Source organism: Mustela nivalis (assembly GCF_964662115.1).
Source record: "Mustela nivalis genome assembly, chromosome: 10".
Taxonomy (NCBI): Eukaryota; Metazoa; Chordata; class Mammalia; order Carnivora; family Mustelidae; genus Mustela; species Mustela nivalis.
Genome location: NC_139029.1, coordinates 41578269 through 41606087, shown reverse-complemented (window position 1 = coordinate 41606087; position 27819 = coordinate 41578269). Strand labels below are relative to the sequence as shown.

Sequence of the window (27819 nt, the reverse complement as noted above, 5' to 3'; positions counted from 1 at the left end):
ATTCCCCAGAATGCACTACAAAGGAGCTGGTGAGGCGCGCTCAGGGCGACTGTAGTTCTCCGAGACCGACTTTCCCGGCCCCACCATGTTTCGCCCGCCTGCAAAGAACTACATGCCCCAGCGTGCCCCGCGGATCATACTCGCGATGATTGGATCCACCTCTTCCTGCCGTCCTAGGAGAAGTTCTTAGACCTGGAGGTGGGGCGAGAGGCGGCAATTTTGGGCGGGTCAGGGCGGAGCTGAGGAGACGGCGGAGGCGGAAGCTGCGGCCTGAGGGGCGGGGAAGGGGCTGGCCCCGGAAGGCAGAGGAAACCCTGAAAAGAAAACAGCAACAAGCTGAGCTGCTGTGACAGAGGGAAACAAAATGGCGGCACCGAAGGGGAGCCTCTGGGTCAGGGCCCAGCTAGGGCTCCCGCCGCTGCTGCTGCTGACCATGACCCTTGCCGGAGGCTCGGGGACCGCTTCGGCTGAAGCGTTTGACTCGATTTTGGGTGATACGGCGTCTTGTCACCGGGCCTGTCAGTTGACCTTCCCCTTGCATACCTACCCCAAGGTAGGTCCCGTCCGAACCGGGCTACGACCCTCCCTTGGCAGCCCATCTCTCCGCTCTCTCGCACTTGTGTCGGCTTGGGAACCTGGGTGTCGAATCCACACCCTTCAACTGCTGTCTCCCACCTGTGTAGCTCCTGTTTTCCTCCGTAATTCTACCAGCACCCCTCTCGTGCTGTAATTACCGGAAGTTTGTGCTGCATCGACCCTATAATAGACTGGGGACGCAGAGATGAGCGAGACGTGACCCATTTTCTCGGGCAGCTTGCGGGGTGGCAGGGAAGACGAGCACTCCGATGGGGAAGAGGATATAGATGATTAATGCAGGGTCTTCACGTTCGAGGGGTGTCAGGGATGGTGGGGGGTAGGAGCGAATATGCAAGCCCACAAAAGGTTAGTTTATAACCCGTGTTTACCGAGCGCCTCTCTGGGCCGGGAGCGCACACGCTGTTGTGGGAGTCAGAGAAGCAGACAATTACACCGTGGTATGAAATATATTAAAGTCAGACCTAGTAGTTGTGAGACGCACAGGAAGGGCTTTCCGCCTGTCTTGAATTACTGTGTGCGAGACGCTGCCACTAGGGCTTGGGGTGGCTTAGAGAAGAAGCAGTTAGGTTTCTGCGTTCAAAGAACTTAACCGTTCAGTGCAGAAGACAGAAGGAATTAGTGGCGCGGGTATAGAAATGAGACTGCCGGTGGGAGGCCAGGGTCCCAGTTTACCGAAGGGAGTGACCCTGCTTTCACTTCTCATTCGCCTGCGGTTGATGCCTTTCCTTTAATTCCATTCTGCTTCTCAAGTTTGGTTTTTTTTTTCCCCCCCAGCTTAGGAACTCTGTTTACTCCACATTCTAAATTGTGTGGTGACTCCCCACCCTTTCCCATATGTAATTTGGATATATGCTTCCTTCCCCCCACTGGCTTTTTTGGTAAGAGCTTTTGCTGTTGTTACTGGTCTTTTCCTCCTTGTATTTCCTTCATCTCTGTGCTGTTGGCTTAACCGTGTGACTAGCCCTCTTTGTGCTCTCAGACTACAATGGAACCACGAGGAAAAGGCCAGTGAACTTTAGGATGTTCCTTATTGGCAAATGTTTTCAGGTCTTTGAAATGAAAAGCTCTAAATGCTTTCACTTCCTATATGCCTGTTTACTGCAGGATTTTACATTGCATGGGGTTTATCGATTTTCAAGAAAAAGTGTAGTATATTGATTATCCTGAAATTTTCAGTCAGACACAAATTATAACAATCAGGAGAAAGAAATGAGAGATTCTGACATCCAGATTTCAATCAATGTGTATTGCCCTAAACACATTACTGTGTTCTCTACTTATAAATCTGTCATCATTAAGAAGATTGTATGATGAAACTCATTAAGATTTATTTGGCCTGACATTGAATGGAGGCTTGTTTTGTTTCCTTCTAGTGTTTGGTTGTGTTTTTTTTCCTTTTTTGAGATTTTCCTAGCAAACTTGTAGTATGAGTCGGGATGCTGGGAGAATAACTAAATAATATAAACATTTCTGGAAACTTCAGGCACTTTTTAAACATCCACTATTTAACAGTTTTTAACAATTGATATGCTATCTGTTAGTCATCTTTGCTTATTCATTAGAGCTGTTCTCCCCAGGAACTTGGAAGTCATTTGGCTTCCTGTATGTTAGATGGACTTAAAATTTGTTAACTGTCTACTCTCTGTTCTCCAGTTTGATGAGAGATTTATACTCATTATCCCTTATTGTCACTACCATGCAAAGTAGGATTTTACAGTGGAGACTCTGAAAGGTTAAGTGACTTGCCTAAGGTCACATAACTAAGAGGTAGTGGAGTGGTAGGAATGCAGTCCTAAAACTGGCTATACTGTGCTGCCTTCTATTAATAAAGTTGTGTTGAAAAGACTTAATTTACTTATTTCACTGATTTCTTTTGGCCCTCCAAGTTACTGTGCTTTGCAGTAAGGAAAAAGCAGTGTGTGTTACAAGAAATTAGATGAATTTACAAGCTCAAGTAACCTTTCGTCTGGTATTTGCAACTGGAAGATAGAAATCTCATTTTAATGGCTCTTTTTCAGAATGAATTATTTGTTGCAAGAAAGTAGAATAGTTGTTAGTAAGTGGTTATTTCAAAATTCCATTATAGTTACCATTTAGCTTTCCTCAAAAACGCAATTGCATAATTTGTCTGGATTCAAATACAAGAGACGTGTGTTATTTTAACAACAAAGCTAATTAGAACCAACCTGGTCATTTTTAAAGAGTGTGGGCTCTGGAACCATACAAGCCTGGGTTCCATTCCCAGCTTCACTTTTACTCTCTGTGTATCTTTGCTGATCACTTAACTTCTCAAGACTTCATTTTGTCAACTGTAGTAAAAAACAACACCACCACCTCACCCCTTACAGAGCTCGTGTGAGGATTAAAGGTAAAGTATGTGGCACTCTTAGCACATAAAACCAGTTCTGGGAAAGCAAATGCATATATTCTATAAATGGTATTATTGAAGTCCCTTCTGATTATTTAGCTGGCATTTAGTTTGGTGGGGAGCACCATTTCCTTGTGCTCTAAATCAGAGGAGATACATTTAATATAAGCTTGCCAATCATTTGAGATACATAGAGCATGAAATATTTACTTAAAATAATAATATTATCTAGTACATGAGACACTTAGTTGGAATAAGGATATGATTCTTAATAGCTACCAGTTGAGCCCCTACTCTGGGTTGGACATTGTATAATAACCTCAAGTGTTACCATGCTGTCTGGCACATTGTGGGTGCTCATTAAATACATTATTATTATGCCTATTTATTAGATAGTATAGCATAATATTCATTTGTGGATATAAAGTGTATAATCCTTATCGTAATCAAGATTGATATAAGAGTATTGTCCCCATCTTACAACCAAGGAAACTGAGGCTGAGAGAGATTGTCACTTTGCCAAGATTGTACAGGACAAGTTGTGCAGCTGAGCTTTAAAGCAGGACTGATTCCTGGACCTAGGCTCTTTGCAGCATGCCATACTCTCTTTCGGAAATGGGGTTGGAGGGCTTATTGGCTTGGTTTAAGAAAAGAAAACCTACCTGAAAATGAAATGGCGTGCAATAGAGCTCATACTAATGAGCTCAAGCTTCCTCTGTGCAGTATAAGGAGATATGTGATGCTCCAAATACAATAAATGCAGCTAGAATTGAAGTCCAAAAACACTCTAGCTTCAGAATTCATGATAACACTTGTTTAATGTCAGACTGCAGCCATCTCCTCTGAATGGGCTGTTGCTGCTGACTACATCTCACTGATCCTTCTGCTGGAAAGAAATGCATACCTTTCTCTTCCATGGATTGCTAACTGGTATATGCACATGCTGTTTCCCTCCTTATTAGGTGCCCGCCAATTTGTACACAGTGGATCACACAGTAAGTTGAGGGGGCTCCCCCACATGTACTGGTTTGTGTTGAGTACTGTGTATTTCATCTAACAAAAGCCTGTTGAAGACATGGTTATTAGTCTTATTAAGCAGTTAACATTTTCCCGTAATGAAGAATCCTATCCTGAGCTCCCATAAATAGACAATGATGCCTGTAACTGTTGTTTTCTGTTTTTTAAAAAAATCTATTACCGTGATTAACACTACTACCATTTATTGAGCACCATCTGTGTCCCAGGCACTATACGAGGAATAGCTATGTTCTAGCATTACTGAGGGCTTTGGAGATACTTCATAGCTATTTCCCCTTCACGATGAGAAAACCGAGATTTAGATAGGTAGAGTCACTTGTGCAGCGTCACTCACCAGAACAGTTTTAATCCAGGTCTGGCTGATTCCAGAGGACTTTCCCATACACTGCACTGTTGCTCTTGTTTGTGTGTTCAGTTAAAGTAAGTCAAGTTTAAAAACGCCTTTCATGAAAGCATTTTTATAGATGTATGCCTCAGTTTGTGGGGCCTTTATGGAACTATTTGCCATGTGAAGCTAGTTAGGATACTTTTTCCTGAGAAGCCAGATGAATTGTATAAATACTTATGTGGCAGAGGGATGCCATTCATCCTGAGGTCCTTGCTTACTCATTTCTACTTCTGTTAAAGTTCTGATTATGTCACTGTTATTTTTATTTTCAAATTTTTCCCACAACATGTAATCTTGGAATATGGGAAAAGGGTTTGGGTTTTTTTGTTTTGTTTTGTCTTTTCCCACTAAGCTTCTTTCTTGGGTATCACTTTTAAAATAAGAAACTAAAACCTCTTTATATGGCAAAGGTCTTGGGTATTACCTGGCTCCTATCGTATTTCTTGCTTTCAGTTATAAACTTTTATTGGACATTTTATAATAAACCCTACTAACTGTGTTTTCTTTTTGACCTTTTTTCCCCCCAAGGGAAAAAGATTATTTTTTTGGTAATCCTCCTTCTTCTTGAACTCCCTAGGAAGAGGAGCTGTACGCATGTCAGAGAGGTTGCAGGCTGTTTTCAATTTGTCAGTTTGTGGATGATGGAATTGATTTAAATCGGACCAAAATGGAATGTGAATCTGGTAAGATCCTATGCTAACAGTATATATAGAATTGCAGTTTTTTAGGTTGTGTCACGCTTCTTATGTATTTTCCTCATAAGATGACAAGCATATTGTTTAAACTAATTTCTAGTTTAAACTAATCTCTAGTTATTACAAGGTTACAATTTTATCAGCTGCTGCCAGAAATTTCATGGACTGTTTTTTTTTTTTAAGATTTTATTTATTTGACAGACAGAAATCACAAGTAGGCAAAGAGGCAGGCAGAGAGGGGACGGGGAAAGCAGACTCCCTGCTGAGCAGAGAGCCCCATGCAGGGCTCAATCCCAGGACCCTGAAATCATGACCTGAGCTGAAGGCAGAGGTTTTAACCCACTGAGCCACTCAGGCACCCCAGATTTCATGGACTTTAAATTTCATCTATAGGTTTCCCTGCTATATGAAAGTAGAGCATTCCTGTGAAACCTTTCCTAAGCCAAAATGGCATAGCATAAAGAAGCAATTACCATTACTTTACATGGAAAATTTTTTGAGTGTTCTCAGACCCAGAAAATAAGCTTTCTTAGGCTTTTCTGGTACCTTAGGACACATCTTGCTAAGAGGCACAAAGTAAATCAAGATAAAACACAGAATCTCACAGACACTGGCAAAGCTCTGGTAGCTTGCCTGCCCAGCACAGTTCCCAGAGAAGAAGCTTGGTGGTGCTGCCCTTGCTGCTGAGGAGCGCGGGCTGCCTCTGTAATGGCTCACTGCAGAGCAAATGCTGAACTTTAAAGTTTTCGCTTTCTTTTTCATAAAAGCATGAATCCTCTTTGGATTTCTTTTGGTTAGCAAAAATAGGTATGAACTTCTGAAAAGTGGGGGCTGCTTCTCTTTGTTGAGCCAATGTTTATTTGGTACTGTGGGTAGGACACCTTTGTGTAACCAGGCATTCGGTTTAAATGCAGTAGTAATTACCCTTCTCATAATTTATCGCTACCTTTTCAGTGGATAGTATAATTTTCTTAAGCCTTTCAATCATAGGCCAGTTGATTTAGCTCAGCGTTTTTTGTTTTTTGTTTTTTGTTTTTTTTTTTTTTTAACTGAATCAGGCCTTTGACTCACTATTTAATAGTGTATTCTTTGTGGGTCATGCTGATAAAAGTAACCAGAGTCTGTCATCTCTTAAAACACTGTTCTTACCTTTTGGTGAAAGAGATGTGTTTAATAAAAGAAACCTGTAATCAAGACAAAATTGACATTTAACTTTTTAAAGAAACTATAGTGGAATTCTCTCCACTCATTACATTATGCTGCTTATTCAGTATAGCAGGAGGTGCCTTTGTCCCCACCACTATGCCAGGACTCCTATCTAGTCTCCTTGATATCATGACGTTATTTTTTAAGGGCTCAGTCTCGTAACTGGCCATCTTTATATGTGCATAATGCTGTTCAGTTTATTATCTAGCACCTTGGAGAAGTAGATTACAAATACGTGACTGGGTCGGAAAGAAAAAAGAAAAAATTGTTACAGTGGTAAAGTGTTCTATATCATAAGAAGGAACTGGCTCTGCTGAACTAAATGAAGAAGGTGTGCACCCATTTCAACTTTAGAATCCTGCTAAAGGACATTTTCTAAGTTCAGGTTCTCAGAATTTAGGGTGTTAAAACTGATTGCTTTGTTGGATTTTTCTTTGGCATGCAAATACCCTTGATTCTCATCCAAATCTTAAAGGTAATGTCACAGATCGGTGTAAATCACTAAAATACATTGTTTTGTTCTACTCCATGAAGCATGGTATTCCCATTTTAAACATATAGAAATCAACAGTTGAAGAGGTTGAACAGCACAGCCCAGGTCACATACACAACCAAATGTGAATGAAGCCAAAACTTCAGGATGCCAGACCAGTGTTTTTTCCACTTTGCAAACCTTAGTGATGAGGATCCCCTTATTATGACCGTCATCATCTAGCCTGAGCCTGAGTGTGTAATCAGTAGATTTATACTGGAAACATCTGATGTGTGGGAGGTAGGAGATGCGAGGTTTATTAAAATAATAAATTTGCTACTATTATTGAATTTGAAAATTCATATCTATGAAATGCTTTTTAAGTATAAGAAATTTTTTTTTTTTTACAAAATGCCAAATCCCTTCTTTTCTATCCTTTCCCTTTTTCTTTCCTTCCCTCTTTCTCCTCTGTCTCTCTCTCTCTCTCTTTTTCCTTGTAATTTGACTGTTTTTCTCTTACAGCATGTACAGAAGCATATTCCCAATCTGATGAGCAATATGCTTGCCATCTTGGTTGCCAGAATCAGCTGCCATTCGCTGAACTGAGACAAGAACAAGTACGAAACAATACTGCCTTTCAGAATTGCCTGCTTAAATTGCACTGATTTGTATTGAAATGTTTATCGCCCACTAGATACTGTTTTAGTGTTATATTTTATAATTAGTTTTCAGCAAACAAATTAAATGTTTGCAGATAGAAAAGTCAGTTGCATAATTACTTTTGTATAATGCTTTGCTGTTGAAAGTTACGTTCATCTCCATAATCTCTTTCGTATTTTCTCTCGGTCCAGTGATGATAATATCCCCATTTTGCATATGAAAAAACTGAGGCTCAGAGAATCAGTAGTTGACAGTCATTTTTTTTTTCATCCCAGCTGCTGTTGCCTGAACTTAGATCATCATCCTTTCTCATCTGTATTACTAAACTTGCAAACTATTTTTCCACTTCACCCCCTTCTAGTCCATCCTTCAGTATGTGTTCAGATATTTATCTTCTAAATGGAAATCTCATCATGTCATTCTCCTCTCTTATATACTTTAGGAGCTGCGCGCCCCCGCCCCGCCATTACATACAGGGTTAAGTGCAAACCACTTATCATGGGCTGGCTCCTGATTACCTCTCTTAGGTCGTCTCTTTTCCCCACCCCCCATACTCTATACTCCAGACATTCTGGATAAAGTTTGTTAATTTATTAACTTTTGTAGAGGAAGTACAGCTACATGGTATAGAACTCAGAAGGTAAAAAGAGTATATAGTGAAAAATCTCCTACTCCTGTATCTCCTGGCCATTCAGTTTTCCTCTTAATGTATCCAGGGTTACCAAGACAGATGTATTTTATGCATATACATCAAAGATGTATGTACTCCTTTTTTAAAATACAAGTATACATAAATAATATCAATTCATTCTGTTTTTCATTGTACAATCCACTGTGTGGATGAATCGTAATTTACTTAAGCAGTCTCTTTTTTGGAGATGTTGGTTGTTTCTAATCTTTTTCATTTATAAGTGATGTTGCATACTTTGCACATTTATATCTATAGAGTAGAATCACAGTACAATTGCTGAGCAAGAGGTATCTGTATTTTAATTTTGAGAAGTAGAGCAAAATTATCCTCTCTGGAATTTGTACCAATTTTTAAAATTGAGATGTAATTCACATGGTATAAAATTCACCCTTGTGAAGTATTCAATTCAGTAGTTGTTAGTATGTTCACAAAGCTGTGCAACCATCATCACTATCTAATTCCAAGCATTTTTATCACCCCAAAAAGAAACCCATACCCACTTTCCTTCTTCGCCTAACAATGTTCCACTTTTAATATATTTTAAATTTGTGTTTTCTTATGAGTAATGTTAAACATGTTTTCTAATTTTTAAGAACCATTTTTTTCTCTTCGTTGTATACATACTGAGTAGTTCTTAATTTTTATATGATGAGTTATTTCATGGTTTTGTTCCTTCTACTCCCCATCGTTCTATTGAATCCCCTTGATTCAGGGCAGGTGTCATTTCTTTTGTGAAGCCTTCTTAACCCCTTCTCATCCTGGTTTGGGTTAGGTGGCTTTCTTTATACATACGTATTACCCTATTTTTAACCTCTGTCCTATATAGATTACACGATTAAACACAGGTATATGTCAATGAATAAAATACATGTGGTCCCTGGTCTCCTGAAATATATAATCTCAGTGAATACCTGTTTGCTGAATTAATCAATGAAAAATCTCACAGCTTTTAGTGGGAAAATAGAATCATGAATATAGATATTTTGATTCTATAATCTGAACTCTTATTCCATAATGCCTCTCTTTTGAAATATAGCAGAACCATAGCCATCCCTATAGTGCAGCACATGGTATCCCATACTTGTGCTCTAGAGAGGCCTACTGCTGCTAAGTAAATGAAAAGGTCAGAATTGGGGAGACATGATATCCATTAATGTTAAAATCAGTAGTTTACTATATATATTCAGCCCATAAGTACTCCCCTCACCCTGCCCTGCTATCAGATGTCTCACATTTGACGTATATATTCTTTTTGTTTGAGTTTTTTTCCTTCCCCTTTTCCACTGATGTTCATTATAGCATGATATATTTACATAAAAGCATTAAAGATGAGGAGAGTATAATTTGTCCCTCCCCTTCAACCTCTTGAGGCCTTGCTAATCCTAAATTAATCAAATCTTAAGAGTCTTCACAATTTTGAAGATTCAAAATCTGATTCAAAAGTTTGTTATTCTGATAGAGGTGACAGGTAGTTTATAAATGTGTTTGGTGGCAAATTATAGTAGCCTGGATCTTAAGCTTTATCACAGTTTATTTGTGTAGGAAACTAAGAGTTTAATGCTAGTTATTGTGGTAGAATCACTTAACCTTTTTTACCTCTCCCAAGATTTGGGGAATGCTGATTAAGTTTGCTCTCTTGAATATAAATCTATAAAAATAATAGATTTCTCATGATTTAACTTTTTTTTTTTTTTTTTTTAAGCTCATGTCTCTGATGCCAAAAATGCATCTACTCTTCCCTTTAACTCTGGTAAGGTCTTTCTGGAGTGACATGATGGACTCTGCTCAGAGCTTTATAACCTCTTCATGGACTTTTTATCTTCAGGCTGATGATGGAAAAATAGTTATATTCCAGGTAATAACTGTACTTCATAGATTCATTTAAATGCTGACAATAGTTAAGTGTACATGTCTTAAATGAATGTCTTGGCATAGAGCGATATACATCATCAAATAATAATTACTGATTTGGCCTACATTAAAACATTGGGCATCAAGACACAGTGTGACTTTCTTCTGCCCATCAGAAGCCTATCTCAAGCCTGTTTTTCCTTATCTAATAAGAACTCTGAGTCTTCTAAATTTTATAGTGGTTAAATTGATAAAATGAAACCTCTAAATATGAAAGATAAAAGTAATGAATGTACTTTGACTATAAATAATGACATGAATATATAAATCACATATGGAAGAGCTCTATGACATAATTTTTAGTTTTTTTGCAGTGCTTTTCTTCATAACTCTTATAAGAGCTTGTTGAGAGGGACGCCTGGGTGGCTCAGTTGGTTAAGCAGCTGCCTTCGGCTCAGGTCATGATCCCGGCGTCCTGGGATCGAGTCCCACATCGGGCTCCTTGCTCCATGGGGAGCCTGCTTCTCCCTCTGATTCTGTCTGCCTGTGCTCAACTCGCTCTCGCTCTCTCTCTCTCTCTCTGACTAAATAAATAAAATCTTAAAAAAAAAAAAAAGCTTGTTGAGAAAGCATATTTGCCCCCCTCGAGAAGTAACTTTTCTCCTACCTCATTATTGACCATGTGATGTGATGATAATAACTTCTTTTCTTAAAGGTTCTTAGGCACTAGGTGTTTACATATCTTGTCTCAAATCTTCAAACACCCTCCTGAGGTTGTATTATCCCTCTTTTATTGATAAGGAAACCAAGAGTCTAACTTTTTGAGGTCACCCTGCCAGTAAGTAACAGAATTAGGCTTCAGACTCAGGTAACTTTCATTCCCAGGCTCATATCCCACCCTATCATGCTATCTTCCTTTTAATTTGGTAGTTAAATTCCTCAAATGTACCACAAACTATGTTGTGGCACTTTCTCTTAAGTAATAATTAAAGTAAACCTTTTAATTATTATTGCTAATAGAATGGCTCACTGTAAGGCAAGTATGTGATTCTTAGTACTACCCTGAGTCTTAGGTCGTCTATATATACCTTGGTAATAAGTAACACACAGAAGGATTTTCCTCTTTAAATTCATAATTTCTGTGTCCTAAAGCTAATTAGCCTAAAGCTTAAGTTCAATCTCAGGGTGGACCCCTCATTTATTCCTAATTATATGTGAGATTAGCTTTGTTTCTCTCTTTGTATTAACTTGAGTGCAACTAGCCTGGAGAAACCCCTGCTCCAGAGGGTCTGTGCTATATGGAAGATGTGAAGTACGGAGTATTTAGCTGTAGTGTGTGAATTACTCATACTTAGGGAAGAATGGAATGTTTCAGATGAGAAAAATAGAGATAATAGGTGTTTAGCCCCAGATTTTGGCAGTCTGCTAGAATTAGAATTCATTTTTGCAGGGTATGCTATTTAATGCAGTATGTTATAATTTGTCCCTGTTTTTTAATTTTTTTTTTAATGTTGTCAGAAAGTTAAACTGACTAAATACTTGACGATGCCAGAAATCTGTCTGTTTCTTTGCAAGGCACTGGATCTGATGTTTAGGAAGTGCAATTAAAATATATTGTGGCTAATGTGTTTTTTTTTTTTTTATACCAGACTTCTGTTACTTTTTCTCAATTTGAATGTTTATACAGATGATGTGTTATAGAACTTGTTACTGAGAAAAGCATAAGAAGTACAAATGGCTTAATTGCTTTCATTATCATTTTAGTCTAAGCCAGAAATCCAGTATGCACCACAGTTGGAGCCGGAGCCTACAAATTTGAAAGAATCATCGCTAAGCAAAATGTCCTGTAAGTTTCATTTCAAGTAGCTTGGGATAACAACATGAGCAAATCTGGTTGTGGTCTGGGATTGGTTGTATGATTGTTCTTACACTAATAGAAATTGAACAAATTATTTCTAAACAGTGGTTCTCAAACTTTAGAGTGTATTAGGATCTGGAGAGCTTGTTAAAACAGATTTCTGACCCTTACTTCCAAAGTTTCCAGTTTACTGGATCTGAGATGGGACCTGAAAATTTGCATTTCTAACAATTTCCAGATTTTGTTGATACTACTGGTTAGGGGACCACGCTTTGAGAATCAATATTCTAAAAACATGTAGCTTGCTTTGAAGGATATTTGACTATGAACTAATGAGGTATTCTCACATTTCCGATATGCTAACCAAATAGTGAAACTATCCCAAAAGTGTGAGTTCTTGTTCTATTTTTACTTCCATGCTAGAAATAAATTTTAACTTGTAGGAATGTAAAACATCAATCTAAAGCTGAGCTTACCTTTGAAAATGTGCTAGTTCATACCTTACCCTAGATACTGATTTCATTAACTTTCTAATTATTTTGTGATTAGATTGAAATTAAACAGAACGTTATTAAGCAGAAAGCAGCAATGTCAACAAGAATTTGAAAATAAAATAGGAAATCCATAATGTGGTAGAATATCTATTTGGTTGTTAACATGCTAGAGGAACTTGCATTCCTTATCAGGGTATCAGATTATACTTATAAAAGCAACTGGGTATCTGTAGAGCCTATCTATCTAGGGGTAGTTTTGAGACCAGTTTTTGGGATACAGGATATCATAAATTGTACCTTGTTATTTCAGCAGATCTGCAAATGAGAAGTTCACAAACACATAGGAACTATCTTGAAGATGGAGAAAGTGATGGCTTTTTAAGATGTCTGTCTCTGTATGTATTCCTGTTTATTTATAAGTATAGGTGATAAAATCTGGCTTGTATCAGACAGATGCATTCCTTTTTATTGTTTTAAAATTATATTAGCTGCTCAAAAACAAAAAAAAATTGTTTACATTTTTCCTACCAACTTGTATATTTTAGTTTGCTTAAAAGGTAGTACATACTACTATAATAAAACCCAAGTAGATAGTTTCTTTCACAGTACAGAAGCATTCTTGTTAAGATGCCCTGATTTATGTTAAGAAATATGCTTCTTCAGTTGTTTAAATTAAGCTTTAAAGTATGTCTGAATACTTTGGAGTTGGATTTTTGTTTTTAATCTTCGTGGGGAGAGTAGGGAGGGTAGGTAAGGGGTATAGATTAAGGAGAGCTTTGTATTCTGTCCTGAGGAATGTCAGCTCTGTATCAGGGATCCTTAAAGATGACAGCGGTAACGGGTACATTATACCCTCCTAGGAAGGAATATCAAGCCTTCTGAGAGTGAGGGGGGTTTTATTAAAATATGTATGCTTCTCCTGCTCCAAAGAGTTCTGATATGAGCTCTCCTCCTATGGACGCCCCCCCCACTACTCACCCCTCCAAAAAAAAAAAAAAAAAAAGAACAGAAAGGCAGTGGCCCACAGCACTTACTGATAATTCCTTACCGCATCAGATACAAGCCAAGTGTTTGAGTAGGGATGGTAAACAAATGCCCTTACAGTGTGTGTGCTCTAGTGGCCCATTGTCGCAGGTGTAATGCTGCAGTAGTCCAGACCACCTGCCTCCTGTACGTTCTTACACTAGAAATAGTTTCCAGGGACTCTGCTTCTCCCTCTCTCCCTCTGCCTGCTGCTCCGTCTACTTGTGCTCTCTCTCTTTCTCAAATAACTAAAAATCTTTTAAAAAAAAAAAAGGAAGAAAGGAAGAGTTTCTTGACAGGTTTTATCAGGTGTCAGCAGCATTATTTTGGCAAAATTAATTCCTTTTACCAAACAAAGGCTTTAAAGACTGGGTAAGAAAATGAGGGTTTAACTTTAAATTTTCCCTTCCTTTCCTTTCTAAATCTTGGCAGCATAATCTTTCTCTCTGGGGTATTTAGGATTTTTGGCAGTTTGATGGTCTCATGAAACCTAAGTAATCACTTAATCTTGAGTTACAGTTTATTCTCAGTGCTGTACTACCTGGCAGCTTATTGTTGACTTATATCCTTTAGCACTTTATCATTATATTATGTTCTTTTAAATCTAAGATTTTAAAAGTAATTTTGTAAATGGTTACTTTAGGAAATAGCTAACTTTTTAACTAGAGCTTTAACGCCTAGAAGTTTCTGTGTACAAACAGGAATTATAATAGCATTTTACATTTTAGCAAAAAATAACTTTTTTTTCAATGCTTTTTCCCTTCATTGAGCTCATTTGACTCTTAGAAAAGTACCCTGTGATAAGTAGGTGGGTCAGAAGTGAATTGCCCACCCATAAGATTATAGATCCACTACATCAAAGTTCAAACCTAGCTTTTTAAATGCTGCATCTTTTGCTTATCCTGTTCTGCCATAGGTGTCTATTTCCTGTAGGGTCATGAGTTCTTCATGGTGACATGCGAGATCACCTAGCCAATCAGTGGAATCTGGTCTTTTGACTCTTAACTGCAGTGCTTTTTATTGTGTACATAGCTGTTACAGAGATACCCTTAACTTCCACAGTGGAATTTGAGGACAACTCATTTTTTCACTTACACTTCTTTTCAGAGAGTCTCTTATATGCCAGGAACTGTTTCAGGGACTTGGAACCTAAAGAAAGATGTTCAGTGTCTGCCTCTCTGGAGTTCTCAAGTCTAGCATGGTAGAGACAAACATGGAAAACATGAACAAGCAGAGATGATTATTCTATATCATACATTCCTCTCATACATAGTACAGAGTATTCCTTCAAAGGGAAGATTGACAGAGGGCATAGATGGAAGTCTTAAATAACGACCAGAGATTTTTGTCAGTTGTAGCAGATTTCTTTAAATTTTTTTTCAGCTATGCTGGCTTGCTACTAAATATATGAGGTATAAAAATGTGTATGGAGAGTCAGGAGAATCAGAGACCAAACTAGGTGGACAGGAGCTAGATAGGAGCAGGAAAGTAATCATATCTAAGTATTGGGACAAGGGGTCCATGCGAAGGATAGAAGATCGGTTGGAGAGTTTGGTGAATCTTGCAAGCAGCTATGAATCTGGGTGAGGGACAAAGGGAACAAGAGGTAACGGAGACAGTTGAGAACCATAGGATTGTTTTGTTGTGGAAGTGGAAGAAACAGATGGACTCCAAAGTGAGCCCCAGTTTTCTGGCTTAACTAGTTGTTACTGGAATCCAAATGTCAAATATATCCTTCTTATTTCATGGAAATTCCTTAGTATTTGGGTTACGGCTGGAATATATAAATATATATATATATAAAAATATATATATTTTTTTCATTAAAAATATTTTTTTGCTCTCTTTCTGAATTGGAATACTTAAAGCATCATATAGGTGTTCCCTGTTTTTAGATGCAGTGCATTTTCCATTGTCTACCTCTTTTGCTGGGAGACAAATAATGACTGTGCATACCTTTTCCTTAGCATGTTCAAATGTTGGCAAACCATCAAGTGAGTGGGTTATAGTGGTAAGTATAGACCTTCTATGAGGTAGTATTGGATGAACGCAGATGTGAAAATCAGACTACCTGCAGTAATTGCCACAGTTTTTCAGAACTGGACTATTAAAGATTTAAAAATAGCTTGACTTTTTCCTATTCTTTAAATCTTAACCTATAGTTAGGCAAAAAATGGGTTTTTTGGGAGATTATGGGAAAAACTCTAGTTGCTAATCCTTGTAACCTCCCTGGTTTTCTGAGCCTGAAAAGAACCTGTTGACACTGACTTTATGATGTTTTAAATGTAAGAAAAATATAACTATTTCTTTACTAAGATATGCTAGAATGGGTACAGAATGCCTCATAATAGTTGTGCTCTTATAAATTGAAATGTAAGTAAATCTTAGCATATTAGTTGTTTGAAGTATTCTGGGGAAGCTAACTTCTAGAAGCCTGTTGTGAATCCTTTTATAAAATAAATGATCATTTCATAATGTATCTGTTCTATACCTTAAATCTTTGAAATACTGGTTTTTCTTAAAGCAAGTTTCACTATAGTGCCTTGCAAAATATGTATGACATATGAATAGCAGCATACAATTTATAGGACATTTGATTTACATTATCTCATTTAGTAATTAAAAAATAACTGACAATAATTTGCTTTACTTTTACATATTTAGCAAAAAGCCAGTATATCTGATTTTTTTTAAATTATAGAAGTGATAGCCATGTTACAGAAACTTGAGAAATGGAAGACCCTAATATAAAAGCTATTATGATATTTCCTTCTCTGAGTAAGTTTTTAAAATAGCTTTAAAGGTAGTACACGTGAAGGTTTATTTGTGTTATTAAAGTAAATGCATAAGGTTGATGACTTTCATTATTAAGAATTTGTTGTTTTATATTACGAAACTTTAACATGACTACCTATTTTTCAGTAACTCTGGGTGGATTTTAACCACGACTCTTGTCCTCTCGGTGATGGTATTGCTCTGGATCTGTTGTGCGACCGTTGCTACGGCTGTGGAGCAGTATGTTCCCTCTGAGGTAAATTTAACCCAAGCCCTTTGGCCATTTGAACACTGAACTGTGTGATTTGCCATTTTAAATGCCTAATTTGTTAACTGGAAAAACAAGGCCTCTCTACTAATGGAATGAGAGAAAATTAGGTGGTTTTAATCACACATGGAAAATGGCAGGTTTGCAGAATGAGAATGACTGTCACCAGTTTTCTGTGACACTAACTACCGGAGTGCCGAATATGTTGGCTGGTTTGAGTAAGGTGTTTCTCACTCGCTGGTTTTCTGAGCCTGAAAAGAACCTGTTGACACCAGTTTCTAAAGTGATCTGTGAGAAGAAAGACTTGTAAAACTACTTAGAATTTTAAATTAATTGCCACAAATGTCAAGGAGTAATTGCTGCTTTAGGAGCAACAAGGCTGGAGTATTTGATTTTTGAGTTAATATGTGCTGATATCTAACTCCAAGAGAGATGGAAAACTCTTGTGACTTCCTTTGGTAATTAAAATTTAACTGGCCCAAGAAACCTAACCATGTAAAGGATTTTTGTGTTGGGAAAAGGCTATAATTTGGTGACTCAGCTTAGCTTTCAAGAAAAGAAAGTTATTTGTGTAACTAAATAGAGGATAATAATGTGTATGGACATCAAATCCAACTGAAATAAACTTTTGTTTTCTTGTGCTTCCAAAGTGTAATGGGAAAATATTTAAAAGAAGAAAGGAAAGAAATTAAAATAGAATCTACTAACAGTTAGCATGTGCCTAGCATGGTGCTTGAACAATAGTCTTATCTTCATAGGGTTTAAAGATAGCTTTTTAAAGTAAAGTAAAGTCTCATAAAGTAAAGTTTACATATGGGTAATGATTATGATAATATATTTCATGTTTTTTATTAAGATGCTATGTGATCTAAGCAGCTAGAAACTGGAACAGGATAACGTTGGTCACTAACATTTATAGAGTTCTTTAAACTTTATAAAATATTTTCATGTATCTTCCATATCCAGCAATACTCTAGAGCAGGTTTTGTCATTCACTTTAGAGATGAGTAAATAGGCTTACTTCATCCAGGTGACTTCCTGGCTTTGCACAGCTGTGAAAGTATTGAGACTGGAATTCAGCTCATGTCTTTTGACTTGCAACTCCTGTCCTTTTCCTCTATACTCTTTCCTGTGGCTGATAAGGTGGCACAAATAATAAATGCATAAAGTATTAAGGAAAGCAGAGTCTGTGTGCTGAGATTATCAGGAAGGGCTTTTGGATAATGAGGGTCTTGCTCTGAATTTCGAAAAATGGGTAGTAAGGCATGGAATAGCAGAGAGAGGAGAGTGGATAATTTTCCCAATTATAGACAAGAATAAGCTATCAGGTGGGGCGCCTGGGTGGCTCAGTCGGTTAAGCTTCCAACTCTTGATTTCAGCTCAGGTCATGATCTTGGGGTCATGAGATCGAGCCCTAAGTCAGACTCCGTGCTGGATGTGGAGCCTGCTTAAGATTCTCTCCCTCTGGGGCACCTGGGTGGCTCAGTGGGTTAAAGCCTCTGCCTTTGGCTCGAGTCATGATCCCAGGGTCCTGGGATCGAGCCCCGCATCGGGCTCTCTGCTCTGCGGGGAGCCTGCTTCCTTCTCTCTCTCTGCCTGCCTCTCTGCCTACTTGTGATCTCTGTCAAATAAATAAATAAAATATATTTTAAAAAGATTCTCTCCCTCTGTTCTTCCTGACTCCCCTCCATGCCTGTGCTCTCTTTTACTCTCTTCTTGGGGGAAAAAAAAAAAGAATAAGCTATCAAGGAAGGACTGTAAGGAATTGATGAGAAGAACTTCATTAGGAAATCAAATGGATAAAGTTAGACAGGATTGGGAAGAACTTTGAATTGTGAGAAGTATTAGAGAATAAGTAAATTTCTATAGAATTCATCTATTTATGATATGAATATACAGATAACAGACTCTTGCTGCATTATCTACTTGTGTTCTTGTTTAGTTTTGATACCTATATTTTTTGTTGTTCCTGATAAAACTAAAATTACTTATCTTACATGGGCATGTCTTTGCCTGTTACTTCCTTTTATAGAGAGCTGCCCTGTGCTCTCTATATCCTCATATTAATAAAGCCTTATTGACCCCCACCCATCCTGTGGTACTTCATTCCTTCCTTTTTGTATCAGCACAGTTCCTTTTCCTTACACCCCAGGTACCCCCTTGTCAAAGAAAGACTCTATAGAGATTGGTCCAGTTATTGTCAGGAAAGACTGGCTGACCGGCCTCAGGTGGAATTTACGTCGATCCACCACAACCTGAATCCTGGTCCCCAGGCCAACTGATTGATGTCAAGCACTTTCTCCCAGGCACTGTTCTGAGTGTTTTACCTGATTAGCACATTCAGTCCTTTCAGTAACTTGTGAGATGGCTCTGTTATTATCCCCATTTTCCAGATACGAAATCTACAAAAGAGGGTGTACAATTGCCCCAGTATCACTTACCTAGGTATTCTCACTCCAAAGCCAGTAGTATGCTGACGTCTCTTTAATTAGCTTGAAATCCTAAATAGGAGAGTTGATTATGTATTTCATTCAGGAGCTGATCTCCTATGTGCCCTCTTTGACACTAGGAAGATAGATACCAGCTGGACCATGTGGTTCATGTTTTGAGCCAGGGTCCTCAAATTTCTCTTATCCAAACAGTTATGGGCATTTCATGGTTTTTCCTCTCTTATCTCCTTACTCAACTTAATGGAAATGACCTCTTCTCATTGTGGTTTGGTTATATCTTACAGACCTGGGGATCTTTCCCTTCCTTTCAGATGATTCTTGATTTTCTCTTCCTTCAGATGTTGTCACTGCTCTAAATTTTATTTTGATTGTATAGGTTTACTTCCATGAGAAATTATCTCCTATTTTTTAAGTTCTTTGGGGAAACACCTCACTGTTCCCACATATAGCTTAGAGCCTGTGATCATAAAACTTAAAGCATCAGCACTATACACGGTGTCCTGATGGCAGCTGTTATATTTCCCCAAGATATCTCCCCTAGATATCTTGCCCCTCTCTAGAACTCTGCTACATATCCTTAATAATCAAAATTATGGCTGCATCCTCAAAAGGCCTGTACTTTTCTAAGGAGATATGTTTTCTGGGAAAATGTATGGAAAACAGCCCCTTAGATTCACTGCTTTTAGGCTTTATTTTCTATGTGAAACCCCCTCTTGCTGGGTAATAATGTTGTTTCAACTGCTGTTTTTTAATTATAAAAATTCTGTGTACTTACTGTAGAAGTACACTTAAAGTACACATAAAGAAAAAAAATCACTCATCATCCAGAACTATTATAGTATTTCCATTGTTTTTTTTTTTTTTTTAAGATTTTATTTATTCGAGAGAGAGAGAATGAAGGGAGAGAGAAGGAGAGAGAATCTGAGGTAGACTCCTGTTGAGTGCAGAGCCCTACACGAGGCTCAATCCCACAACTGAGAGATCATGACCTGAGCCAAAACCAAGAGTCTTGGATGCTTAACCAACTGAGTAGTGTTTCCATTTTAGTGTATTTTTTTTCAGCATAAATAATTTTAATACATACTAATATTTTGTTTCAAAATATATTGCAGTATAAATACTCTGTCCCTGGTACTTTTTTCCTCTATTTACTGTAAAAATAGCTGAAAACTTAGCATTGCAAAAGCTATGCAGTTTTCTTGGCTAAAATCCACCTATTTTTCACTTTCGTAAAACATTTTCATTGATTTTATCATTGAAACATAAATTATTTTTTACCTCTTTCCTTAGTAACATGAGACTTCATTTTAAGTTTTAACAGGTATGATTCAGGTGTGAGCAATGTTATTTATATTTTGTTACATTACTTACATATATGATCCTGTGTGTTTGTAGGAAATCATGAGCCTGCTGAGAGAATGTGTGTCTCTTCAGTACTGATCTGGTATTTGGGAGCTCAAACATGAAATAGAACAAGTTTCTTTTCCAGTCACTACAAAGTTTAAAATGGTGGTGATAAAGATCCAGAGTGTGATCCTATAAACATATGAGCAGCTTTGTTTTTCTTATTTAGGAAAGCTCTGTAATAATTCCTTTTAGCCTGCTTTTTGCACATAGTAAGTACTCACCATATATCATTTGATTGTAATGACCAGGAAAAGGTGGCAAAGAATTTCATCTCTTTGGCTGATTTTATAGTCTTTTTTCTTTCTTTCTTTTTTTTTTTAAGATTTTATTTACTCACCTGCCAGATAGAGATCAGAAGTAGGCAGAGAGGCAGGCAGAGAGAGAGGAGGAAGCAGGCTCCCCACCTAGCAGAGAGCCCAGCGCAGGGCTCAATCCCAGGACTCCAGGATCATGACCCAAGCCAAAGGCAGAGACTTTAACCCCCTGAGCCACCCAGGCGCCCCTCTTTGGCTGATTTTAAAACAGTTTCATTTTCGAGTGACTTGACTTATAAAGGCTTATTCTCTTTTCTGTACTTTTTCATCAAAATGACTTTTTGATGTCATTTTTGAAGCTTTATGAAATGACACTTGGTCTTCTTGAGCTATCTATTTAGGATAAAGAGTTGTGATTCGTAATAGTCTTCATCGGGCAGCTCAGACTTGACATGTGAGAACAGGATGCAGCCATATTGGATATTTCTTCCTGAAGATGAGGCAGAATATGCTATTGTAACAGGCGATGATATAGATGCTTCCTCGGTGTTATCTCATCATCTGTGCTTCTTTTTTTCTTATTTATCAAGATCGTGAGCCTCTGATTTCACGTGGTCAGTTAAAAAGGGTTTTAGTTCTCTTGAGCAACTCCCGTGCAGCCTGGTTTCAGCATGAGCTGGACATAGTCCCTGCCCACCCTGGTCTCTAGTGGCTGCAGCTCCTCTCCCTCGCAGTGCCTGAGCAAGTGCACCATGGAGAGAGCAGGAAGTGGAGACTTACCTTCTAGGCAGAAATTGTCCAGTTTATATTTCTTGTCACCAATGCCTTCTGTTCCAACAAGGAAGTTTTCCTTTGGGAATTGATCAGTAATTCTTCTGATGTCTTAGACAAGATTCTCTATCAGAGCCTGACAGACCCTTCCAAGTTGGACAGTGTTAAAAACTGAACACTGATATTCCCAACCCCTAGGAGTACTCCCTGACTCTGGTCGATACAGTCCTTTACATAACCAAAGATGACCTCATAAGTAATTTGGGATGAAAATTTGGGATGAAAATAATTTGGGAACCGTTGCCAAGTCAGGAATTAAAACATTTATGGAGTCTCTTTAGGCTGGTGCAGACCTCTCCGTGACCGGACAGTTTGGTGTTGGCTGTTATTCTACCTCCCTGGTGGCAGAAAAAGTGACTGTGATCACAAAGCATGGTGATAATGAGCAGTATGCCTGGGAGTCTTCTGCTGGGGCTCCTGCACTATGCATGTGGGCCATGGTGAGCCCATTGGCTGGGCTGCCCAAGTGGTCCTCCACCTTCAAGAGTACTTGGGAGAAGTGGTCAAGAAGCACTCACAGTTCATAGGTTATCCCATCACCCTTTATTTGGAGAAAGAATAAGAGAAAGAAATCATTGATAAGTCAGAGGAAGAGAAAGGTGAGAAAGAAGAAGAGAAAGATAATGAGAAACCCAAGACAGAATATGTGGGCTCAGATGAGGAGGATGATAGAAGGAAGGACAACAAAAAGAGAAGAAAGAAGATAAAGGAGAAATGTATTTATCAGGAAGAACTGAACAAGACTAGGCCCATTTGGACCAGAGACTCCGATGACATCACCCAGGAATAATATGGAGAGTTCTACAAGAGTCTTACCAATAACTGGGAAGACCACTTGGTAGTCAAGCACTTATCTCTAGAAGGTGAGTTGGAATTTAGAGCATTGCTATTCATTCCCTCTTGGGCTCCTTTTGATTTTGAGAACAAGAATAAAAAGAACAGTATCAAACTCAGTATGCTGTGTGTTCATCATGGATAGCTGTGATGAGCTGACATGAAAGTATCTCAGCTTCTTCCATGGCTGTCATTGACTCTGAGGATCTACCCCTGGACATTGCCTGAGAAACACTGCAACAGAGCAAAATCTCTAAGGTCATTTGCAAAAATACTGTGAGCATGTACCTTGAGCTCTTTGAGCTGGCAGAAGACAAGAACTATATAAAAAATTATATGAGGCAATCTCTAAAAATTTAAAAGCTTGGAACCCATGAGGACTTGACTAACTGGCAACACCTCTCTGAGTTGCTGCACTGTCACATCTCCTTTATGTCAGAGAGGAGAGGAGAGGACTTGTCTCTCATGAAGGAGACCCAGAAGTCCATCTGTTACGTCACTGGTGGGAGCAAGGAGCGCGTTGTTACCTCTGTTCTTTTTTCTTTTTTTAAGATTTTTATTTATTTATTTGACAGACAGAGATTACAAGTAGGCAGAGGAGATAGGCAGAGAGAGAGGAGGAAGCAGGCTCCCCGTCGAGCAGAGAGCCCGATGCAGGGCTCAATCCCAGGACCCTAGGACCATGACCTGAGCTGAAGGCAGAGGCTTTAACCCATTGAACCACCCAGGTGCCCGTCACCTCTGTTCTTGATGACCAGATGCAGAAGCAGGGCTTCAGGGTAGTTTAGAGGACCTAGCCCTATTGACGGGTACTGCATGTAGCATCTCAAGGAGTTCGATGTGAAGAGTCTGGTCTCTGTTAGATGGGAGAGCGTGGAGCTACCTAAGAATGAAGACGAAAAGAAGAAAATGGAGGAGAGCAATGCCAAGTATGAAAATATCTGCAAATACATGAAAGAAATCTTAGATAAGAAGGTGACAATTTCTGGGCACCTGGGTGGCTCAGTCAGTTAATCATCCAACTCTTGATTTTGGCTCAGATCATGGCCTCAGGGTACTGGGATTGAGCCTGCGTAAGGGAGTTTGCTTGAGAATTCTCTCTCTCTCTCTCTCTCTCTCTCTCTATCAAATAAATAAATCTTTAAAAAAAAAAAAAAGGTGACAATTTCCAGTGGACTTAGGTCTTCACCCTGCTGCACTAACTAGCACCTAACCTTGGACAGCTAACACAGGAGATTGGGAAAGCCCAGGCACTTTGGGATAACTCGACAATGAGCTGCAGGATGGCCAGAAAGCCCCTGGAGCTCACCCTTGCCCGCCCCATTGTGGAGACACGGCAGCAGAAGGCAGAGGTCAACAAGAATGATGAGGTTGTCAAGGACCTGGTGATGCTGGTGTTTGAAACTACACTTCTCTCTTCTGACTTCTCACTTGAGGATCCCCAGACCTACTCCAGCGGCATCTGCCTCATAGTCAAATTAGGCCTTGGGCATTGATACAGATGAAGTGACAGCACAGAAGCCCAGCACTGCTCTTCCTGATAAGATCCTCCCACTTGAGGGTGATGAGGATACCTTTCTTGTGAAATAAGTAGATTAGGAGTTTCTACCTACAGACCTTGTGCCTTCTGTATAGTGTCCCCATGGCTTCCCCAGTGGCCTTCGGTGGCCCTGGCCCACCTGGTTCCCTCTGCTGATTCCAAGTGGGTTTTTTCCTTCTGTCTTTCTAAGTCAGGACACAAGGGCCTTGAACATCTGACATTGGGTTTGGATGTGTATTGTGGGGTTTTTATTCATTTTGTTCGGAATTAAAGTATGTGAAATAAAGAAGATGCAGTTTTATACAAATAAAAAAGAAGGGTTTTGGAAGGTTCCTAATAACATTCACATTAGTAAATCCCATACGTTGAATAGAACTGATGGTCACATATGTGAATAACTTACTATGTGCCAGGCTGTGTTCAGGGACAAGAGATAAAATTGAGAATATGATGATCAAGGTGGAACAAAGTGAAATGACAAAGGTTCCCAAGACTCAGGAAGTAGGGTGAATATGTCTTAAATTGTAATAAGCATTATTTTCTTTGTCTTAAAAAAAAAAAAGACCAAGAACCTTGCTGTTCAGAAGTGTTAAGTCTGCTAAAAGAGTCAGAAAATTAGAAAACAACATACTTTCCACGGTTTTCAAATCCAAATTCTGTTAAGAAACTGAGTTTTAGAGATTTAAGCAGCTTATCGAAGATCATTTAACTGGTTAGTGGCAGAACTAGGCTTAAAGCCCAAATACATATTTACTAATTTTTTAACTTTTAAAAGTAATACGTGTGGGGTACCTGAGTGGCTCAGTCGTTAAGCATCTGCCTTTGGCTCAGGCAACAATCCTAGGATCCTGGGATCAAGCCCCTCATCAGGCTCCCTGCTCAGCAGGAAGCCTGCTTCTCCCTCTCCCACTCCCCCTGCTTGTGTTCCCTCTCTTGCTGTTGCTCTCTCTCTGTCAAATAAATAAATAATCTTTAAAAAATAAAAGTAACACATGTTCCTTAATTGTCTTCTTTTTCTTCACTTCTCAGGTAAACCAGTTAGTAGTTTAAGCAATTTTTCTAATTACCACATTGTAATTTTATCTTCTGTTTTTTGTTTTATCAACTTTAGACATTATCTAAGGTCTTCCTACTGAAGGATGAGGAGCTTGGTTCGCTCATACTGTTTCCCACATCACCTTCATCTCTGCACATTCTGGTTTTTATAATGTAAATTTTGTAGACTTTTAGTGATCACTTTATAAATTTCAATTGACTCCTTATTACTTCCTTTCCTTCCCTCTTCTCATACTTTTGATCTTAATTTTCATTAGTTATTATGACCCTTGACAATAAAATGCAGATGTTAGTTCTTCTGTATACATAATTCAGTGCTTTGCTACAGGTTGACTTGAATAATTAAAAGCCAATAACCAGCATTTACAGCATTATGATTATGTAAATATTCAAAACAGAACCAGATACAGTGATGAATAGAGTCACATTCAAGCAAATAGATCCTGAATTACTTAAAATTTTCACAAGAGAATCTTGCAACTATCTCTGCTTAATGGAATCTTTTTTCTTTTGTTGCTAGCCTTTTTCCCATTTTCTAAGTCATCTCAGCTGCTTCTGTTTCTTGTATTCTGTGTGTTTTGCTTTCTTGAACTACTTTTGCTGGAGCACTTTCTTAAATAATTTTTTTCATAAAGGATGCTTGGGTGGTAACTTACAAAGTTAATTTTATTGAAAATCTCTGTTGTACCCTTGTTATTAATTGGTAATTTGAGAATACAGAATAGACACAAAATCGGTATACATACTACAGATTATCCAAATGCTCCCATTCATTTCTCTGCACACATTTTACACTTTCTTCCTGCTCTAGATAGCTTCTTCCATGTCAGTGTTTGAAATTATACAACAGTTCCCGGTTGCCGTTCAAAGGTCTTTAAATGCTTTTAGGTAAATTTCTGAAAGTTTTTCTTGCCCATTGTCCCAGAGCAAATGATCACATGCTAATTCTGAGTTTTAAGGAGGCCACGTTATATCAGATTTATGTCCAATCCATCAACCGCTGAATTTGTCTGAAAGATATTCCCTTACTGGGAAAGTATAAGGTACTGGGCTGCCTCTTCGTTGCAGAATAGTTGTTGGCTTGAAAAATTGGCAGCAGGGACGCCTGGGTGGCTCAGTTGGTTAAGCAGCTGCCTTCAGCTCAGGTCATGATCCCAGGGTTCTGGAATCGAGTCCCGCATCGGGCTCCTTGATCGGCTCTCCCTCTGCCTCTGCCTGCCTCTCTGTCTGCCTGTGCTCACTCGCTCTCTCTCCCTCTGTCTGTCTCTGACAAATAAATAAATAAAATCTTAAAAAAAAAAAAAAAAGAAAAGAAAAATTGGCAGCAGACCACATCTGAAACGTGTTTGAGTCAGCATCCATCACGACAAGCACTTTTAGAACATTTTCTTTACACCAAAAAGAAAGCTCGTACTCAGTCGTAGTCACTCCCACTGCCTCCCAAGGACCACCACTACCACCCTGAGCCAAAGATACCCAAAATGTGGTCTCTCATGACCCTTTGTACTTCATATGATGTGGTGAGGGTTCATCTGTGTTGTAGCATGTAGTGGTACTGGTAGATACTTAATCTCTTGAAAGTGCTCTTTATTCAGCATCTTTGAAAAAATACTTTTCCAATATCAAGTACTTCTAGGTAGTTTTTGCCTCTGTCAATCATGTCAGCACTTCAGTTTTTAATTGATAGATTCAGAGATTTGTTGCTTTGTGAGTTAATAAAATCTACCTATTCCCTAGTAAAAACTTTTCACTTTGCTTTTTGGCCTTTGGGAGATAGACCTAATCCAAGTAGACCTACTTTCAAAAGATGTTAGACATTACTGTTATACTCGAGGAAGTTTTATGCTATTTACCTTGATTCTGTTTTATGTTTTCATCCTTCTGTTGTAGTATTTTCTTAGATATGATAGAAATAATTTGAGGAGCTTTTATGTATTTATGAAGAGACTTATATCTGTTGTTGAAGTGTTTCATGTATATTTTTTGTTCTACTCATAGCCTTTTGAAATATCTTTTTCCAGTGTGTTAAGTCAAAACTTAGCCCAAATCATTTGATCACTTGTTCAGAGAGCTAAGGATCTTAAAGGAATTGATCACCTAACACATCAAACATCCAGCATCAGTGTTCTTGGTTGGCCCACACTAACTCCATTTAAACCTGAGCATTCTTGATACTTAGTTATTATATTTCTAAGTATTTTAAGTTGGGACATGTGGAAAAGTTTTCTTTGGCCATCCGTTGGGAGCTGAATCATGTATCAGTAACACTGAGTAAAAGTATTCTTCATTCTTGAAATGTCTGTATAGAGTTTTTGTTTTTGTTTTACCAAATACCTGTAGATTAAATTGTTATTTGAAGACATACACATAGAGGTTCTTAACTATTCAAATTGTTAATGTGCATTGATTTTCTTTTGCAGAAGCTGAGTATTTATGGTGACTTGGAATTTGTGAATGAACAAAAGCTAAACAGATACCCGTCTTCTTCTCTTGTGGTTGTTAGATCTAAAGCTGAAGACCACGAAGAAGCAGGGCCTCTACCTACAAAAGTGAATCTTGCTCATTCAGAAATTTAAGCTTTTTTTTCTTTTTTTAAAGTAAGGGTAATAGACATCTAAATTTTCATTCCTCATAGAGCTTCTAAAGATGGTTTCATTGGATAGGTCTTAAAAAATCACTATAAAATGCAAATAAAGTTACCCAAATCTGTGAAGACTGTATTTGCTATAACTTTATCTGTAATTTCTTTTCTAGTAATTTAAGAGACGGATATTTGGGATTGCATTTTTATTTTACTAATATCTGTAGCTGTTTTATTATTTACATTGCTTTTGTTTGTTTTCTTTCTTAGCCAAATTCTGTGAGCTGATCATTGCTCTTCCCCACCTCCTGCCATAATACTGTCTGTCACCTTAATTAATAAACTCAATACTCGATAGGATTTGATGCTTTTGCTCAGAAATGGCCCACAATGTGTATTTTGAAATTTAGCAGGAAATGCCCTTTAATGACACTACACTTTCAGTTGTATTGACTGAAATCATTAAAATTTTATTTGAATAA

General features: G+C 38.3%; 1 protein-coding gene and 1 pseudogene across 5 annotated transcripts; both read left to right on the top strand.

Annotated features, from left to right (window-relative positions):
* Positions 1-11: 11 nt before the first annotated feature.
* TMEM59 (transmembrane protein 59) lies at positions 12-27819 on the top strand. Of its 4 annotated transcripts, none has more exons than XM_082688533.1 (9): positions 280-553; positions 3928-3960; positions 4969-5074; positions 7287-7381; positions 9818-9970; positions 11731-11812; positions 12629-12713; positions 16264-16372; positions 27177-27819. In XM_082688533.1, exons 1-9 carry the CDS (start codon positions 365-367, stop codon positions 27330-27332), a joined length of 1008 nt encoding a protein of 335 aa, XP_082544659.1. In that variant the 5' UTR covers positions 280-364; the 3' UTR covers positions 27333-27819. The 4 variants fall into 4 exon arrangements, with proteins under 4 accessions (XP_082544662.1, XP_082544661.1, XP_082544659.1 ...); XM_082688534.1 differs by having other exon boundaries at positions 282-553; positions 12632-12713; XM_082688536.1 differs by lacking the exon at positions 3928-3960 and having other exon boundaries at positions 12-553; positions 12632-12713.
* On the top strand, positions 16518-22932 carry LOC309842476 (heat shock protein HSP 90-beta pseudogene; annotated as a pseudogene). The gene is made up of 2 exons: positions 16518-16607; positions 21283-22932. The product of its transcript is annotated as a heat shock protein HSP 90-beta pseudogene (transcript).

What these genes read in the sequence shown, in the direction of transcription:
- TMEM59 (XM_082688533.1), top strand. Translation starts at nt 365, where the DNA reads ATGGCGGCACCGAAGGGGAGCCTCTGGGTCAGGGCCCAGCTAGGGCTC. An exon ending in GAAAAATAGTTATATTCCAG is followed by an intron (nt 9,971 to 11,730) that starts GTAATAACTGTA and finishes TTATCATTTTAG; the next exon opens with TCTAAGCCAGAAATCCAGTA. An exon ending in ATCGCTAAGCAAAATGTCCT is followed by an intron (nt 11,813 to 12,628) that starts GTAAGTTTCATT and finishes TTGTTATTTCAG; the next exon opens with CAGATCTGCAAATGAGAAGT.